Genomic DNA, 15,900 nt, shown 5'->3' on the forward strand with positions numbered 1-15,900 from the left:
AGTCCACAAAACCTCAAATTACAATTACATAGCTCCCCCACTCCAAAATTCCCAAAAAGGTTAAAGCTATAGAGAGAAGAAAAAAAGCAAAAGAGAAATCACATTTCATTTTTCATTAAATTAAATGCCGAACCTCTTCACTCTCTTTCTCTTCGTTGCATCCGTGTTCTCAGGTGAAGCTCACTCTCATGAAGATCAAACTCACCAAATTTTTATTTTTGCTTTTTTTGAAATCGAATTATGTGTGTTGTAACTGTGTGGGTTTTATTGATGGATATTAATTTAGATCTGAGTGAGTTCAATTCAAATCATGATTTAGCTTAGATGTTAAAGTAATTCAATTTTTTTTATTATGATACTCTTTGTGTTAATCCTTGCTTACGAGGGAATGAAGTACTGAACAATGTGCAATGATTTTAACTTCACAGTACATCCATCATCTCAGCTCAGCATGCTCTGTGTTTTTTTAATTTTTTTTAAAAGTACCCATTTAGCTTCTGGAAATACAAATTGCAATTTTTGCTTATTTTTCTCAATACATTATTTTTTTGCAATGATATTGAAATTGAGTCATATGCTAAATTTCTCTGCCTTTGATTTTTTTTTTCCCTGTTGCAGGGTAGTTTGTGACATACTGTTCTTCATACGTTGATTGTTACTAGAGTTTGATGTCATTTTTCACAAAGAACTGAGGTCAATTTACTGGAAGGTATATTTTGAAGTTATGAATTATATTATGAAACATTGCATAAATTGATTAGAAGATCGCTTCAATCTTTCCTGCATATAGTTAACAGTCTTGTGATATGTGAAACCAAATTTTTACTCCATATTTTTCGTAAAGAGAAGCTGTTAGCTGTTAATCGAAAATATCGATCATTATGGCTGTCTGAAAATCTGAAGAGATGATCTATATTCTATCATGCTATTCATCAAAGAGAGAAAAAGTGTGTTCTCAGTTTGATCTTTAATTTTCTTTCTTTATTTTAAATTGTATGTTTTTGTTAATATATACATATATATTTGCAGTTGTATGTTCCAAATCATTATTTTTCTGTAGACTTTTTTTCAAAAACTCTCAGAAAGCTTTGTTTGTTTCTCTTTGGGAAAGACTGATAAACCTCTACATTCAATTGTAGTTGACATTAACTCTTTGTTCCTTTTATTCCATGTTTGCTTCCTCTTGTGATTTTTGTTTTAACTTTTATATACTATTTAATTTTGAATTTTAGATCTTTATCTTGAAAAAATATGGCATCTGAGTTAGTCAATGCTGCAACAAGCGAGAAATTGGCTGAAACTGATTGGGCAAAAAATATTGAAATATGTGAGTTGGTTGCACGTGATAGAAGGTATGTCAAAGCTTTCATCTCCTTAATTGGTTTTGTTCCTTTCTGATCGGTTAACGTCCAAAAACGTCGGGAAATGAGTTTTTCATGTCAATTGTATCACATAAAACTGAAGTCGTTTAATTGTCTTCATGCATAATTCTTGTAATTTGGGTTTTCATTATAGGAAATAAAACCGGAAATCTTTTAGATTTCTTTTCATAGTTAATGTGTGTTTCCTTTTCGCTTTTCATAGCAATGAAATCTATGATCGGGTATACTGTGTGGTTGGGTCATCTTATTTTGTGTTCAAATAACTTGTAATCAAAATCTGGATTATATCTTAACAAGTAATTAAATCAAAGCAAGCTTATTTTTTGTATCAAACTATGTTCTTCACAGTTCTTGTTTACCACTATCCCTGGCTGTGCTTTCTTCACTTGATTAAGAATATAGATGAACTCATAAACATATTAGGATAATCCTAGTGGTTACTGTTCTTAACCATCATATCTTTTGAATATGAAGGCAAGCTAGAGATGTTGCTAAAGCTATCAAGAAGAGACTGGGTAGCAAACACCCCAATACTCAACTTTATGCTGTCATGGTGAGTATAATGACTCTGTTAATATTTTTCTTATTCATAAAAATTCGTGTGAAATGATCAAATTCATTTTAATTATACTAAAAAACATGTGTAATATACAGCTGGACAAAACATAGTTGTGCTGTACTTGATACAGAGTAGTTTGGTTATTTAAATTTCTTTTGTTGGATATTACATGATTGCTTTCTTGTTCTATGGATTTCTTCTGATTTATCTTTGATCTGTTGATTTTCTAGTTGCTGGAGATATTGATGAACAATACTGGAGAGCATATTCATGAGCAGGTGATTGATATCGGAATTATTCCTATTCTTGTGAAAATGGTGAAGAAAAAGGTGAGTTTTCTCCACAAAGACTTGTTTAGCTAGGCTACTTTTTCCTTTACCTGATGTTTTTAATTTCTTGTTTTCTTCATTGCAGTCTGATTTGCCTGTGAGGGAGAGGATATTTCTCCTACTAGATGCCACACAATCATCTCTTGGTGGTGCTTCTGGAAAATTTCCCCAGTATTATAATGCATATTACGATTTAGTGGTAGGTACAACTATGTGACACTAACTTGTAGGATGTTATTTTAATTTGATTTGAATTCTTTTGATTAGTAGCTGGTGGCTGCGCAAATGTTAGTAAGTTGGTTGTTAGTTTACAGGGTTTGAATCCTGGACCTCTATCTTAAAACTACTTTGGTGTCCCTTATATTATGCCCTTTGGTTTTATTGTTTTTACAGAATGCTGGAGTGCAGTTTCCTCCAAGTGCTCAAGTTGTCCAACCAAATCATGCTAGTTCACAACCTACTAGGACTGTTAGTGTACCAAACAGGGAGGAGGCCTCACCTAGACATGAAGCGGTGGTACCACAAGCAGAATCCCAGACTGTCCCTGAATCTAGGTGACTTATGTGTTTTGAGCTTTAGTATACTTGTGACTGACATGATCTTTAGAAAACCTTTTCTAGCTTACTGTATTTAAAATGGTTTGTGGTAAGAAGATTATTTGCTTTAGGGGATGGAAACTGAGTTTAGAAGATTTAGTCATCTACAATAGTTTTTGGTCAAATGAAATAAGTGATAAGTTTCAAAATCTGTTTTTGGGTGGATATTTTTTCCTTAGTTTTTTTTTTGAAGAAATTTATTCTATAAATAGTGGCCTTTATCTTCATTTTCATCTGCTTGTATATTGCAATCGTCTTTGCAGCATCATTCAAAAGGCTAGTAATGCATTGGAAGTTTTAAAAGAAGTTCTTGATGCTGTTGATGCTCAATATCCTCAGGTGACTCTTTTAGAGTTTTAGTTATAGAATCTGTAAACAATTAAGTTCTAGCTTTTGCTGAACAATTTTCTATTTCTTTTCTAGGGAGCAAGTGATGAATTCACCCTTGACCTTGTAGAACAATGTTCGTTTCAGAAGCAAAGGGTAATGCATCTTGTGATGGCTTCTCGGTAAGACTGCTTTATTTATTCATTTCTGGTTTTGACGTATACAATTTCCTGCTTTCCCCTTTGTAGACTTGAGACAGTTCAAATTAAAATAGAAAAATCCTATGTAGACTTAGAGTTGATCTCAAGAAAAACATAAACTTTGTTTTTGTTTTCGTGTTGCTTATAGTTTTTTTCACATGATGAATTTGTGCCTTCAACTGATTTTTGCATTGTTCATTTGTAGAGATGAGAAGATAGTTTCTCGAGCAATTGAATTAAACGAACAGCTTCAGAAAGTTCTTGCAAGACATGATGACCTTGTTTCTGGCAGAGCTTCGACAACCGCTAGTGAACCGCTTCAGAAAGTTCTTCCAAGACACAATGACATTGTATCTGGCAGAGCTACAACAACTGCTACTAATACTCGTTTTAACCATGAAGAATCAGACGAGGAAGAGGAGCCTGAACAGTTAGTACGAAGGTGCCGCCTATCTTGTTCTCGGAACTCGATAAGTTCCTTATTGAATGATAACCCTATTTTGAATGTTAATTCATCTCAGAATGTCTAATGCTTGCAGACTACGCAAAGGAAAGGCTTGTGCAAGGCCTGAAGATGAAGACACTGAAACCGACATCTCTCGCATGCATTTGAATGGGGAGAGATTCAATCGTCCTTTGATTCGGCCACTATCCTTAGAGCCATCTCGAGAAACTCATGTTCCGGCTCCTCTTCCTCCACCAGCTTTAGTCCCGCCTCCACGGCCAAAACAGAACGGGGAGCTTCCTCATGTGGCAATTCCACCACCACCTGCAAAACACGTTGAGAGGGAGAGATTTTTTCAGGAAAACAAGGATGCTTCTAATCTGTCTGGTCACATGAGAGGTCTCTCTTTGCATAGTCGTAATGGCAGCAGGTCTCACAGTGGAAGCTTTGATTTTAGTGACTAATACATATAGTAATTAATAACAAAACCTCGTGATTTTTGTCTAAATTTGGAGTTGGTAATGGTATTTTTAATTTGTGCTAAGTTGGTGATTTCTGATCTAGTCTTTTTGCCTCTTGGTGACTTCGAAGAGGGGGAAAAGAAGGAAAAACATGTCTTCAGTTCACGAAAAGCTTGTAATTAAAAGGTTTTTTTGAATCATATGATATTACCTGCTGTTTTGAAGTTTCAGGTGCTAGCGTGATAAATGATATATATATTTAATAACTAGAAACTGACATTTTTTTCCATATACTTTAGGGTTTGGGTTAGAGTTTTGAATAAATTTTAAATACTTGTTTACGGTGGATCTCTTGTCATCTAGACACATTAATGAAGATCAATGATCGACATCACTTATCGGAAGCTCTTTTTGATTTTTATAATTGTAATAACGAATTAATGAAGATCAATGATCGACATCACTTATCGGAAGCTCTTTTTGATTTTTATAATTGTAATAACGAATTAATGAAGATCAATGATCGACATCACTTATCGGAAGCTCTTTTTGATTTTTATAATTGTAATAACGAATTAATGAAGATCAATGATCGACATCACTTATCGGAAGCTCTTTTTGATTTTTATAATTGTAATAACGATTTAATTGATGTCAATTTGATAAAAAAAATAATAATAATTGTCTTTCAAATTCATCTCCTCTCGAATAAACTGACATCAATAAGCTATTGTTTTAGTTGTAATGACTAAAAGAACCCTTAAGTATACTTATAAAAAATATTGTCATTAAAGTTGTGTAATTTATAAATACCGATCAATAGTGAATCACCTATGAAACTGATTCACCTTAGAATTTCCCTTCTTATTTTAATCATTTTTTCTAGAATTTTCCTTTCTTATTTTATTCATTTTCTTTCTAGAATCTTTTAAATTTTTTAAATAGAACTTCCTTGTTCTTGTGTCTTTCTTTCTTAATAAAGCAAAATCCATTAACATCGTATTGTTTATATAATCTTATTTTACTCTTGATACTTTAAAGTTTACAACACTTGCACAACTTACATCAACCATTTGTAAATTAAATAAATTTAAAAATATTAAACTGTTTTTATAATTTTATTTTATTCATGAGGTATAAAATTACTTGCTTCTAAAAAATAATTAGCCTATCGGTTTTACTTGCTTCTAACGGTGTGCATATTAGCAAACAAACTGAAAGGATTTTATATTTTGTTCCACCGTCAAGTTTCTTCCACCGTCAAGCATCAACACATAATATATTAAATGAGTTTGACTCCAAAAAACAACAAAAACTTTTTCCCACTAAGTAGGATTTGATCTAGTGACAATAGTACTATGACGTCATTGATTCGAGTCATGAATAATCAATAAACAATTTATGTTGACTTGTCAAACCATTTAATACAACCCCTCTTTTGTTTTTGTTGCAGAGACATACTATGTAGTTTAGCATAGGCAGATTTATTTATGACAACTACTAGAAAAATCAAAATTTCAATATTGTGTAAGGACATAACTTGGTGGTAATGTTAATTTAACAAACTATACACTGAAGGATCAAAATTGAACTCCACTGTCTTTGAGGGCATGGTTGAGATTGACTGATTCACCTAGATGAGGGCAATAATATTCCCCACTGGTGAAAAAAACTATCAGGAGTAGTGACTTCAAAAAACAAAAGAAGCAACACAGCCAACATAGCTGCTCTTCCATTCCAAGTTTCAGCACTTTTTGTCCAACCCCATTCCCACACTATCACTGGTGATGGCAACTCCCGACGTTGCGAGTCATAAGCTGCCAATAACGATTCTACGCTTCCAAGGGGAACCAAAGACTGTCCAAGAACGCATACTTTTGAATTAGATCATCACAAGATGACAGAATGTAGTAATAATTACATAATAGACAATCACATACATTACACATCTGTATGGAAAGAATACCTGTCGAGCTTCAAGGTTTGAAACTGCCATAGCACCAACATACGGGAGACTTTCAATAACAGCATCTGCCAAATCAGAAATAAAGGCGGGTTCACATCCTAGAGCAGGAACGCGGCCCCACTTTTCTATACCAGATTGTAGAGCCAACTCTTTGTATTCAACATCAATTTCTTCTAGAGTTTCAATATGTTCACTGACAAAGCTGTGAATAAAACCGCACAAGTTAAGAAAATATGAGTCACTTACTCTGTTTGCAGATCAAAAAAAGGGATAGAAAGTTTAAGAAAGAAGGCCTGGATGATTGTGATAAGAGTAAACTAATATATTTACCTAATTGGAACAGCCAGAAGACTTTTCACTCCCTTTTTTCCAAGTTCAACTATTGTCTCATCTGTATAGGGCTTTAACCATTCCACTGGTCCAACTCTACTCTGCAACAAGAATTATAGTCCAATATTAGAAACAATGTATCAAAAGAAGTAACCACATTTGAGGGTATGAAGAGTGGCAGGTAAATTTCATGAACCGTTTAGAAATCATGGGCTAATCGATAACTCAGTTGAAAGAATTTCTAATTTTGACATCAGTGAGGACTATATACTTGAATATTCATACAAAATCTAAAAAAGTTATAGGTATCAACAGAAGAATCAATAGCAGAAAAAGACAAGAAGTTGTTACCTGATAGGCAAGGGTGAAGGGATTAGTTATCTTTCTTGTCTCAAGTTCTTCCATGATCAAGTCCACACATTCCTCCATCTCTGCCTTGTATGGATCACCAGCCTCTTCCACATAAGCAAGAGGTACCCCATGTGCACTAAAGAATATCATGACCTGCAATGGCCACAAATTATTTAGACTTGATGCATACACAGCAATTTTTTTTTGAGATCAAATGGAATTTAAAGTTAATGAAACCAAGTAGGGTAATCTACTCTTACTGTTATCCAAACCAGAAACAACAGAACTGTTGATTTTGAAGTCATTGAAACTACAAAAGGAAAAAAGTACTCTACCTCCTGAGGGCAGTCAAAACTCTTCAGCTCTTTTTCAATTAAGTTTGACATGGCCTTGATGTATCCTTCACGTTGATACCATGAAGGTAAAACTGTGTGCTGCATGTTGACTAGATACTCATCCTCTCTAAAGAACCAATTTACAATTCATCATAACATAATCCAGATAGTTTATTTATTTAAAGTATAATAAATGCGGTAACAGTAATCACCGGAATATACTCTCCAGTAGACGTAGGCTCGAACCACTGGTTGATATTGAAAATTGTGGATAGAGTGGGAGAACAACCAGCTTTGTAACTCCATCCCTTTTAATCTACACAATATGTTTTAAAACGAAATTAAATTATAAACAGATCTGGAAGAAATCACAAAAGATAAATGATAATAATGTTGTGCAAATTAAACTACAAGGTCTGATTTTTAGTATTCTTGATTTCTTTGATAAATTTAAAACCTTTTCTCAAGAGTTGTTTTCAAAGTATACTATTGACATAACTGATTTTCATACTTGCATTACTACTTTAACCCTAATAGTAGTTCATTGCTTAAATGATTTGACATATTGTGTATTATTAAATTACAGTATGACTCAGTTCAAAGAATGAAGCAAATTCAAAAGGTAACCTGTTATAATACTGCATAACTACGAATTTTTAACATACCAATCTTCAATGGTCCCAACAAGGACAAATTTTACGCCTAAAGAATGGCAATAATTTTTAAGGGTGATTGTGTGTCCATACGTGTCAGTATAAAGATACTAAAAAGCATTTAATAACATGTATGAATCTGAATAAATATTAAGTTTAGAACACAGATTTTAAAGCATCCACCAAAAATATCTTCAAATGGATAAAAGGCAGGGACTTTGTGCTACCCCCCTATTTGAAACTTTTGCTACCTTTCTTTTGGAATTACAAAGCATGGAGTAACATTTTTAACAGGGAAGAGAATCCCTGGTTATCGGAGTTTTTACATTATGATTTATGAACGAAAAATGAGATCATCAAGTACCTGTTCAATAGCTTCCTCGGTGAATGGATGCCAGTAACGCATGCCAACATACACTTCAGCTGGGACATTCTTTACCAAAAGAGATTTCTTCAACTCTTCAGCCTGTGCAGAGGGGATCATTAGAAGAGCAAGGATAATAATGGATTGAATATGTCATGACACATGACCAAAGTGCTAGAAAACTTTAAAAACATCAACCAAAATTATAACATAAGTCAATAGTAGAATCTCAATGGATTAGCGAAAATTCCAAAAGTTTGATTGAAATGGTCTGAAAAAGCTCAAGGATGAGGTGACAATATAAAATTGTATGAGACAGTAAATTTAAATTAGTTGCTCAGTTATCACATAAAAGTGATTCTAATTCTAACTACTATTGCTGGATGAATTAAAACACACACATGCTACTACTTGAAAGAGTTTTGCAAATTCTTGCCACATCATTGTGCTATTCTTTCACTTTGCAAAATCTAAAGCTGACAAAATTAGCCAGAGACGAATTTCATGCATCAAGTCCATATAGAGACTACAGAATAACAAAGCCTGGAACAACTTCTCAAACATGATTAATTCATTTTCTGAAGATTGAAATTTGAAAGTCTCGAATGGCTATTGTACTCATTTGAGAGTGAAATATAAGTCATGATCAAAAGAAGAAAAAAAAAGTTAATAGGAAGTGTCATGCCTGTTCATCAGTTATACGTCTAAGAGGAGAACCACCGCCAATTGAAGCATAGCCTTCTCTGCTCTTTGGGGCCCTTAGAACAGATACAAATTGGGCCAATGGCTTTTGAAGAAATCTACATATACGTGGCAATCGTATAATATCCTGTATGATTGTACATAAAATGCAACTAATATCAAGCAACAACAAAAAAGAGAGACTCGGGTTAATCTCAATGCAAAGGAATAGCAGGATAAAAAAGACAGTTCAAATGTAGTGTATGTAAAAGCTAGAGTATTACCGGGTCAGCAAAAAGGTTAAATAAAAAAGGCTGCACATCATCTAGAGTCTCTGGACCTCCAAGGTTTAGCAATAACACTCCAATCTTATCATCACCAATAACATTTGTATCAGCAACATCTTGTGCTGTTGGAGTTACTAAAGCTCCTACAGAGAACAAGTGTTTGTTAAGTGATTGGTTAGCAACCAATGGTTGCGCTTCAGATCGCTGCGGGAAAAATAAGTGATTTTTCACTGTATTAGAGTTAACAGAAGCCTCCAATTGGGCTCCAGAGCAGAAGGACTTTTTTTGAGAGGTACAAATTGCCTGTGGCACCAGCCTGTGAAAGTAAAAAATAACATAAGCTTTGAAAGTTTTTACTAACCTTGATAATTAGCAATAAAATGTGGCATAAAAAAATCATGAGGATTATTAAAAGTAAAGACGAAAGTGTTATATAATAGCATCAGTGACATAAAGTTGAACTGGAAGTAGGATGCACAACAGTAAAGAAATTACACGCATAAAAATATTTGGATGAAATTATAGCAGTTTGCAGCTTCAAGAAGAAAGAAACAAAAAACGATGATTCAGTCATCATCATTCTCTTAACAAATTATAACATTTAAATAAGGGGAAAATGTTCACAAGCAACTAATAAATCCCTAGTAGGGAAGAAATGGAACATAGTTGGATTCCAAAAAATAAAATTCCTTATTATAATAAAAGGGTAAAATGGTAGATTATAGTATAAAAACAGGAGAGTGATGGTAAATGGAAGGAAGACTTACATAGAACGGTTGAAATTAGGAGAAGCATGATTGAGTGAATAGGATGAGGATGAGGAAGAAGTAGAAGGTGATGACGTGGCATAAGGTGGACTTGGAAAGTTCATAGTTTGATAATAATAATAATAGTAATGAGCAATGTATGGAATCAAAAATGGGAAAGTTGAATTAGTTTCAGTTGAAGTAGAATGAGAATGAGAATGAGGTAGCTAGTAATAACTATAACTTATCGCGTCAGAATCACATTCAACCACCCCTTCCTTCCTTCCCTCTTTTTTTTTTTTTTTTAATCTTAACCACCCCTTCCATTTTATAGACAACCAAATTTATTACAACTATTATTGTTTCTTGAAATTACTCTCTAAATTATATGCTGGGAATTTGGAGAGAATGTTTCAGATGAGGACAAAATAGAGATAATTTTTTATATTAATTTTTTAATAAAATAATTTTATAGAAAATAGTAAGAAAATGTGTATTAATATATTTTTAATTTATGAATATTGTGATAATATGAAAAGTAATACGAATTTGTTTAATTTATTCAAAATCATCCTCGAGGTAGCAAATAAAATCTAAAAGATTAAACAAGTTTTACTCATAAAAATTATCAAATTGAAACTATTTCTTATTTTATTTTTTATTTTCATCGTCATATTATTACACTTTTCGTTGTCTCGTTATAAAATTAAATAATATGTCGGATTATGGATTAACTAGAGACTAAGCTCTACGGAAAAGTTAGATAATAAAAATTAATGTATTTTTGTACTTTTGACCTAAAATTGTGATACTGTGATTTTGAGTACTTTCATCTTTGGGCGTTTAAAACTTAGGACTTTATTTTGTGTCTCTAATTTTTAGAGATTAAACTAAATAATAAATTATACATTAATTGACATAACTATTTAAGGATTACATTAATAAGTGTCTTACAATTTTTAATATATTTGTTTAATGTAATATTTCTATCTTTCAATATCAATGACATTTATTAACATTTTTCATAAGTTAAAAACACATTTACTAACAAAAATAAATATAAATTACATGTATTTGTAATTTGATATATTCATAAGTAACAATGTCTCACGTATTTAGAGGTATAGATACAGTCGAATATTTTGATAACTCAATATAACCTAAAGTATTTTTTGTTTTAGAATTTGTATAGTTTGTGTCGAATTCAAATCAACTAAGCCAAACCCGCACAATTTTGTTTAGATATAACATATTTATGAACATGACTTAATTAGAGGAAATTGTAGTTTTTATTTAATATATGTCTGTTTCGATTTTATTTATTTTTCAATGCTTACTTAAAAAATATATAAAAAAATAGTATTTTGAATTAGAGTTTTTGATCAACTCATTTTTTACAATCAAATCAAAGTTTATTATTATCGGATCATAGAATACGATAAAAATAAATAAAAAATAAAAATAAATAAAAATCAAGAATTATAAGTGAATAGCGTCTTCCAAAATCATTAGGTCACATTACATATTTGATCAATTTACACTTCTCACACCCTACAATTTTACACTCATGTTACATGCATGATATATATACACAGTGATTGTTTTTCTTGTTGAGGGAAGTGGATGCTCTTCCATCTAAAGAAAAGTGATTTATATTCCTTTGATTGAAAAGTAATATATTAATTAATAAAACAAAAGTTCTATTCTCACTCAAATAAAATAGATTTAGATTCACAAACCAAAATAAAATAAAATTTGAATTAAATTATATTAGATATTTATATAATGAGTCGTCAATTTTTAGAAGAATTTAAACAGATTCATTATAGTAAGTCATTGTTATATATTTATTAGAATATATCACTTATATTTTAATCAATATTAAAAGAAATTAAAATTTCAACATTAATCTTTAATCTCTTTTAATATAATCTATCTTCATTGTGTTGGCTACCACCAAAAGTGGTACCTTATATTAATGATTTCATTGAGATCGTTTAACAATAGTTGAAATGGTATGGTTACAAATTTGTTGGGAGTATAATAATTGTTGGAGGAGTGTTGTGAAAGAGATTTAGAGGATAGTACATGGCAATGAAAACATCAATGTAATATATCTTTGTTAGAAATACATATGAAATATTCACAAAAAATTAAACTTTTATAAAATAATATCTAATTATAACAAAACATAAATGATATATTCTGACAAATATATCAATAATTCATCATAAGATTTATCTATATCCTTTTAGAAATTGGTACGACCTTAAATAAATTTGATTTGGGTCATAACATGTTCTCCTTAGACATTTTTTTTCTTATATGTCAATCAGAATAAATAATAAATAGTTGTTAGAAAAAAGCCACTTTTCTCTAATATTACGTGACTCTTACCTCGGTACGTGAGAATACTTTTGCATATATTATCAGTAAAGAATATCTAATAAACCAAGAAATGCATCCTACACCTCCATTCTAATTCGTTCTATAACACCAACTTCATCACATTGAATTGAACATAGTATAATCAATAAAAGATATTGTAAATTAAGATGAGAGCTTTTTCTAAAAACAAGTGTTTCTCTTGCTCCACTCGTTGTTATTCTCAATTTTTAGCTCTCTTCTTATCACTAGCATTAACTACACTACTTCTTGTTTCTTGTTGGAGTCTCTCTCCAAATTTATCATCATTTCTTGTTTCTTGGAGTTGGAAGGGACATCAAAGAGATTCATCATATGTGGGAGAAGCTCCATCACCAAGTGCATTTTCATTAAAAGATTTCACTCCATATGATTCTCTTGTAAGCAATGATGCTTCTCCTTAATTCTTAATTATGGTCACCTTGTTAGAACTATAGACTAAACATTTTTCATTATTTAACTATAGGGTACTTTATCATCTTTATTTTTTTTCTTTTTTGTTAAAAAAAAAATCTTTATTATTTCTTTGGATTTATTTTATTTTTCTTGGTGATGGGTCTTTACTCTTTAGGAAGGTGAAAAGCTTGACACGAACTTTAAGCATAAAGGTACAAATAAGTACACCCAATTGGAAAGAATTGAATCAAAATTGGTTAAAGCAAGGTATTCTATCAAAGAAGCTAGCAAAGTTCGAAATTTGACATCAACCCACCAAGACCAAGACTATGTTCCTCATGGCCCAATTTACAGAAACGCCAAGGCTTTTCATAGGTACATATTTTTCATAAGTTTTTGACATTAGACCTAGAACTTAATGACCATACATTGTCGGTATAATTTTTTTTTTCCACACAATTCATTGATTGAATAGTTAATCGTTTGATGGTGAAATTTATAATTATATGGAAGATGATAAAATCAACAGTTATTAATCAATCATTGTCGGTATAAAATTAGTTTACACTAATCTCGTATATTCATTTTTCTATTAAAATTAATGAATGATAAATAAAATTAAATATATATATATATATATATATATATATTTAGTAAATGACAAGCATGAAACTTCTATTTTAATTATAATTATGTAACAATGTTACATTAGTCTAAGTGAAGTTGGACTCAAATATCTTAAGCAAGATCTCGAGTATGATTGAGAGGGAAAACATCACTAAAGGTGTTCATTCAAATTTTTCAACAGAGATTAGTTATCAGCAAAGTTGATGGTTATTTTGCACTATTAATTAACACGCTTATGAAAGAAATTATTATGTTGAGACCATAAAAAAATTAATTAAACATCAATTAGAGTTGAGCTGAACTTACTAAAATATAAATTTTCTTCCACAGGAGTTACCTAGAGATGGAAAAGATATTCAAGATATTTGTGTATGAGGAAGGGGAGCCACCAATGTTCCACAATGGTCTAAGCAAAAATATATACTCAACAGAAGGAAGATTCATAAATGAAATGGAAAAATGGAGATACTATCGTACAAATGATCCAGATGAAGCTTTTGTGTATTTTCTACCATTCAGTGTGGTCATGATGGTAGAATATCTCTACGTGCATGGCTCCAATGATAGAAGTTCCATTGGCCTTTCTGTACAAGACTACATACATATTATATCACATAAATATCCCTTTTGGAATCAATCCTTAGGCCATGATCACTTTATGCTCTCTTGCCATGATTGGGTAAGCAATTCTCTCATTTCAATAATTCAATTAATTTGATTTTTAGTGCATATTTTTATTTGAATAAGACTAATATTTATTATCTGATTTTGCCAAAATACTACCATAATTTTGTAAAAGTTACAAATGGCAGATTTTGTAAAATCATAATGGATGATTCACTGTGATTTTGACAAATTCATTGAGTCATTATGATATGAAAAACATAAACTAGTAACTAAGTGTGAATCAGTTGAGGAGACAAAATATATTAAGTCATATTTGGGTTAGCTTACGAGGGAGTTCAAAACTAATTTCAAAAACAATTTACACATTTTTTTGAGAGGTTTCAAATTCAATCTATAACAAAAAAATACTTTTCTATAACAAAAATATTCAATCTATAACAAAAAAGTCATACTTAAATTACAGTCTTATATTACAGTTTCGAAGATGATTACTTTCGCCTTATAGACACGTGTAAGTTCATTAAAAAGAAACTAGTAAAATATTTGTACTTTTGCATGGGTACCGCTTCTTTTAACACTCGATTTATGTGGACTTGTCTTTTGACTATTAATAGTTATAACTTAAATGAATTATGAGTGCAATTGTAGCAATCCATATCAAGAATGGGACACAAATTTTGTTGAGTCATACCGTTTACCTGATAGAGTAGTATTGTTTGGCTATTGAGCAGGGTCCAATTGCATCTGCATACGTGGACAACTTGTTCAACAATTCCATAAGGGTTCTTTGCAATGCAAACATATCAGAAGGATTCAAGCCATCAAAGGATGTATCATTCCCTGAAATGAATCTCAAGACAGGTGAAGTAACAGGTCTAGTAGGAGGGTATCCTCCATCTCAAAGAACCACACTTGCTTTCTTTGCAGGTCACTTGCATGGTCACATAAGATACCTTCTCCTTAACACATGGAAAAACAAAGACCAAGATGTGCAAGTCTATGATGAACTTCCTCACGAAGATTCTTACAACACAAAGCTTAGAAGCAGCAAGTTTTGCTTGTGTCCAAGTGGTTATGAAGTAGCAAGCCCTAGAATTGTGGAAGCTATATTTGCAGAATGTGTGCCGGTGTTGATTTCTGATAACTACGTTCCACCTTTTAGCGATGTTTTGAATTGGAAATCGTTTTCGGTTCAAATAGATGTGAAAGAAATTCCCAATATCAAAAAGATACTCATGGGAATTTCGCAAAGACAGTACTTGAAGATGCAGGGGAGAGTGAAACAAGTGCAAAGACATTTTGTACCTAATGAGCCGCCAGAAAGGTTTGATGTGTTCCATATGACTATCCATTCCATTTGGCTCAGAAGATTGAATATCCGCATTCATGATAATCAATGATATCAAATCCTCAAGATATTATAGACCTGATGGATCCCCTACAGAACACACATATTTTGCACCACCATGCATGTATAATGTACAGGATCAACAGGTTTCTCAAATGTATATGGTGGTGACAAATACAGCTATTAACAGATTTTGTAGAAATAGAAAAATGTTTATTTCTTATACATTTGTCAAAACCTTAAGAAATTAGCGATTTACCTAGTATTATTGTATAACAGATAACAGATTCATTATCAATGTAATAAATTACTTACTGATATAGTGACTTGTAAGTACTTTTTCTCATCGTGATTTTAATAAAGAGCTTCCATGCTTCTTTATCCAAATATAAATATATTCACAAAGTAAACAATGAAGTAAGAGCTTTACAGGGAGAGGTAATAGATTTTAGCATGTATCCAGATA

At 31.7% G+C, this 15,900-nt stretch overlaps 3 protein-coding genes across 3 annotated transcripts; 2 read left to right on the plus strand and 1 right to left on the minus strand.

Annotated features, from left to right (window-relative positions):
- On the plus strand, nt 1-4,529 carry LOC101508883 (TOM1-like protein 5). The gene is made up of 11 exons (XM_004502953.4): nt 1-173; nt 619-709; nt 1,233-1,352; nt 1,857-1,935; nt 2,172-2,270; nt 2,356-2,469; nt 2,664-2,824; nt 3,130-3,205; nt 3,290-3,375; nt 3,599-3,835; nt 3,933-4,529. The coding sequence occupies exons 3-11, from the start codon at nt 1,252-1,254 to the stop codon at nt 4,300-4,302; spliced, it is 1,323 nt and encodes a 440-aa protein (XP_004503010.1). The 5' UTR covers nt 1-173; nt 619-709; nt 1,233-1,251; the 3' UTR covers nt 4,303-4,529.
- Nucleotides 4,530-5,679: 1,150 nt separating this feature from the next.
- On the minus strand, nt 5,680-10,276 carry LOC101509199 (ferrochelatase-2, chloroplastic-like). The gene is made up of 10 exons (XM_004502954.3): nt 10,034-10,276; nt 9,264-9,582; nt 8,984-9,127; nt 8,299-8,400; nt 7,494-7,597; nt 7,282-7,408; nt 6,947-7,099; nt 6,596-6,696; nt 6,266-6,467; nt 5,680-6,156 (listed from the first exon to the last, which is right to left on the minus strand). Exons 1-10 carry the CDS (start codon nt 10,135-10,137, stop codon nt 5,929-5,931), a joined length of 1,584 nt encoding a protein of 527 aa, XP_004503011.1. The 5' UTR covers nt 10,138-10,276; the 3' UTR covers nt 5,680-5,928.
- A 2,226-nt stretch (nt 10,277-12,502) lies between these two features.
- Nucleotides 12,503-15,778, plus strand: LOC101509528 (probable glycosyltransferase At3g07620). Its single transcript, XM_004502955.3, has 4 exons — nt 12,503-12,816; nt 13,008-13,207; nt 13,790-14,138; nt 14,818-15,778. Exons 1-4 carry the CDS (start codon nt 12,568-12,570, stop codon nt 15,484-15,486), a joined length of 1,467 nt encoding a protein of 488 aa, XP_004503012.1. The 5' UTR covers nt 12,503-12,567; the 3' UTR covers nt 15,487-15,778.
- The last annotated feature ends 122 nt before the right edge of the window (nt 15,779-15,900 follow it).

This window comes from Cicer arietinum, chromosome 5 (genome assembly GCF_000331145.2).
Source record: "Cicer arietinum cultivar CDC Frontier isolate Library 1 chromosome 5, Cicar.CDCFrontier_v2.0, whole genome shotgun sequence".
Taxonomy (NCBI): domain Eukaryota; kingdom Viridiplantae; phylum Streptophyta; class Magnoliopsida; order Fabales; family Fabaceae; genus Cicer; species Cicer arietinum.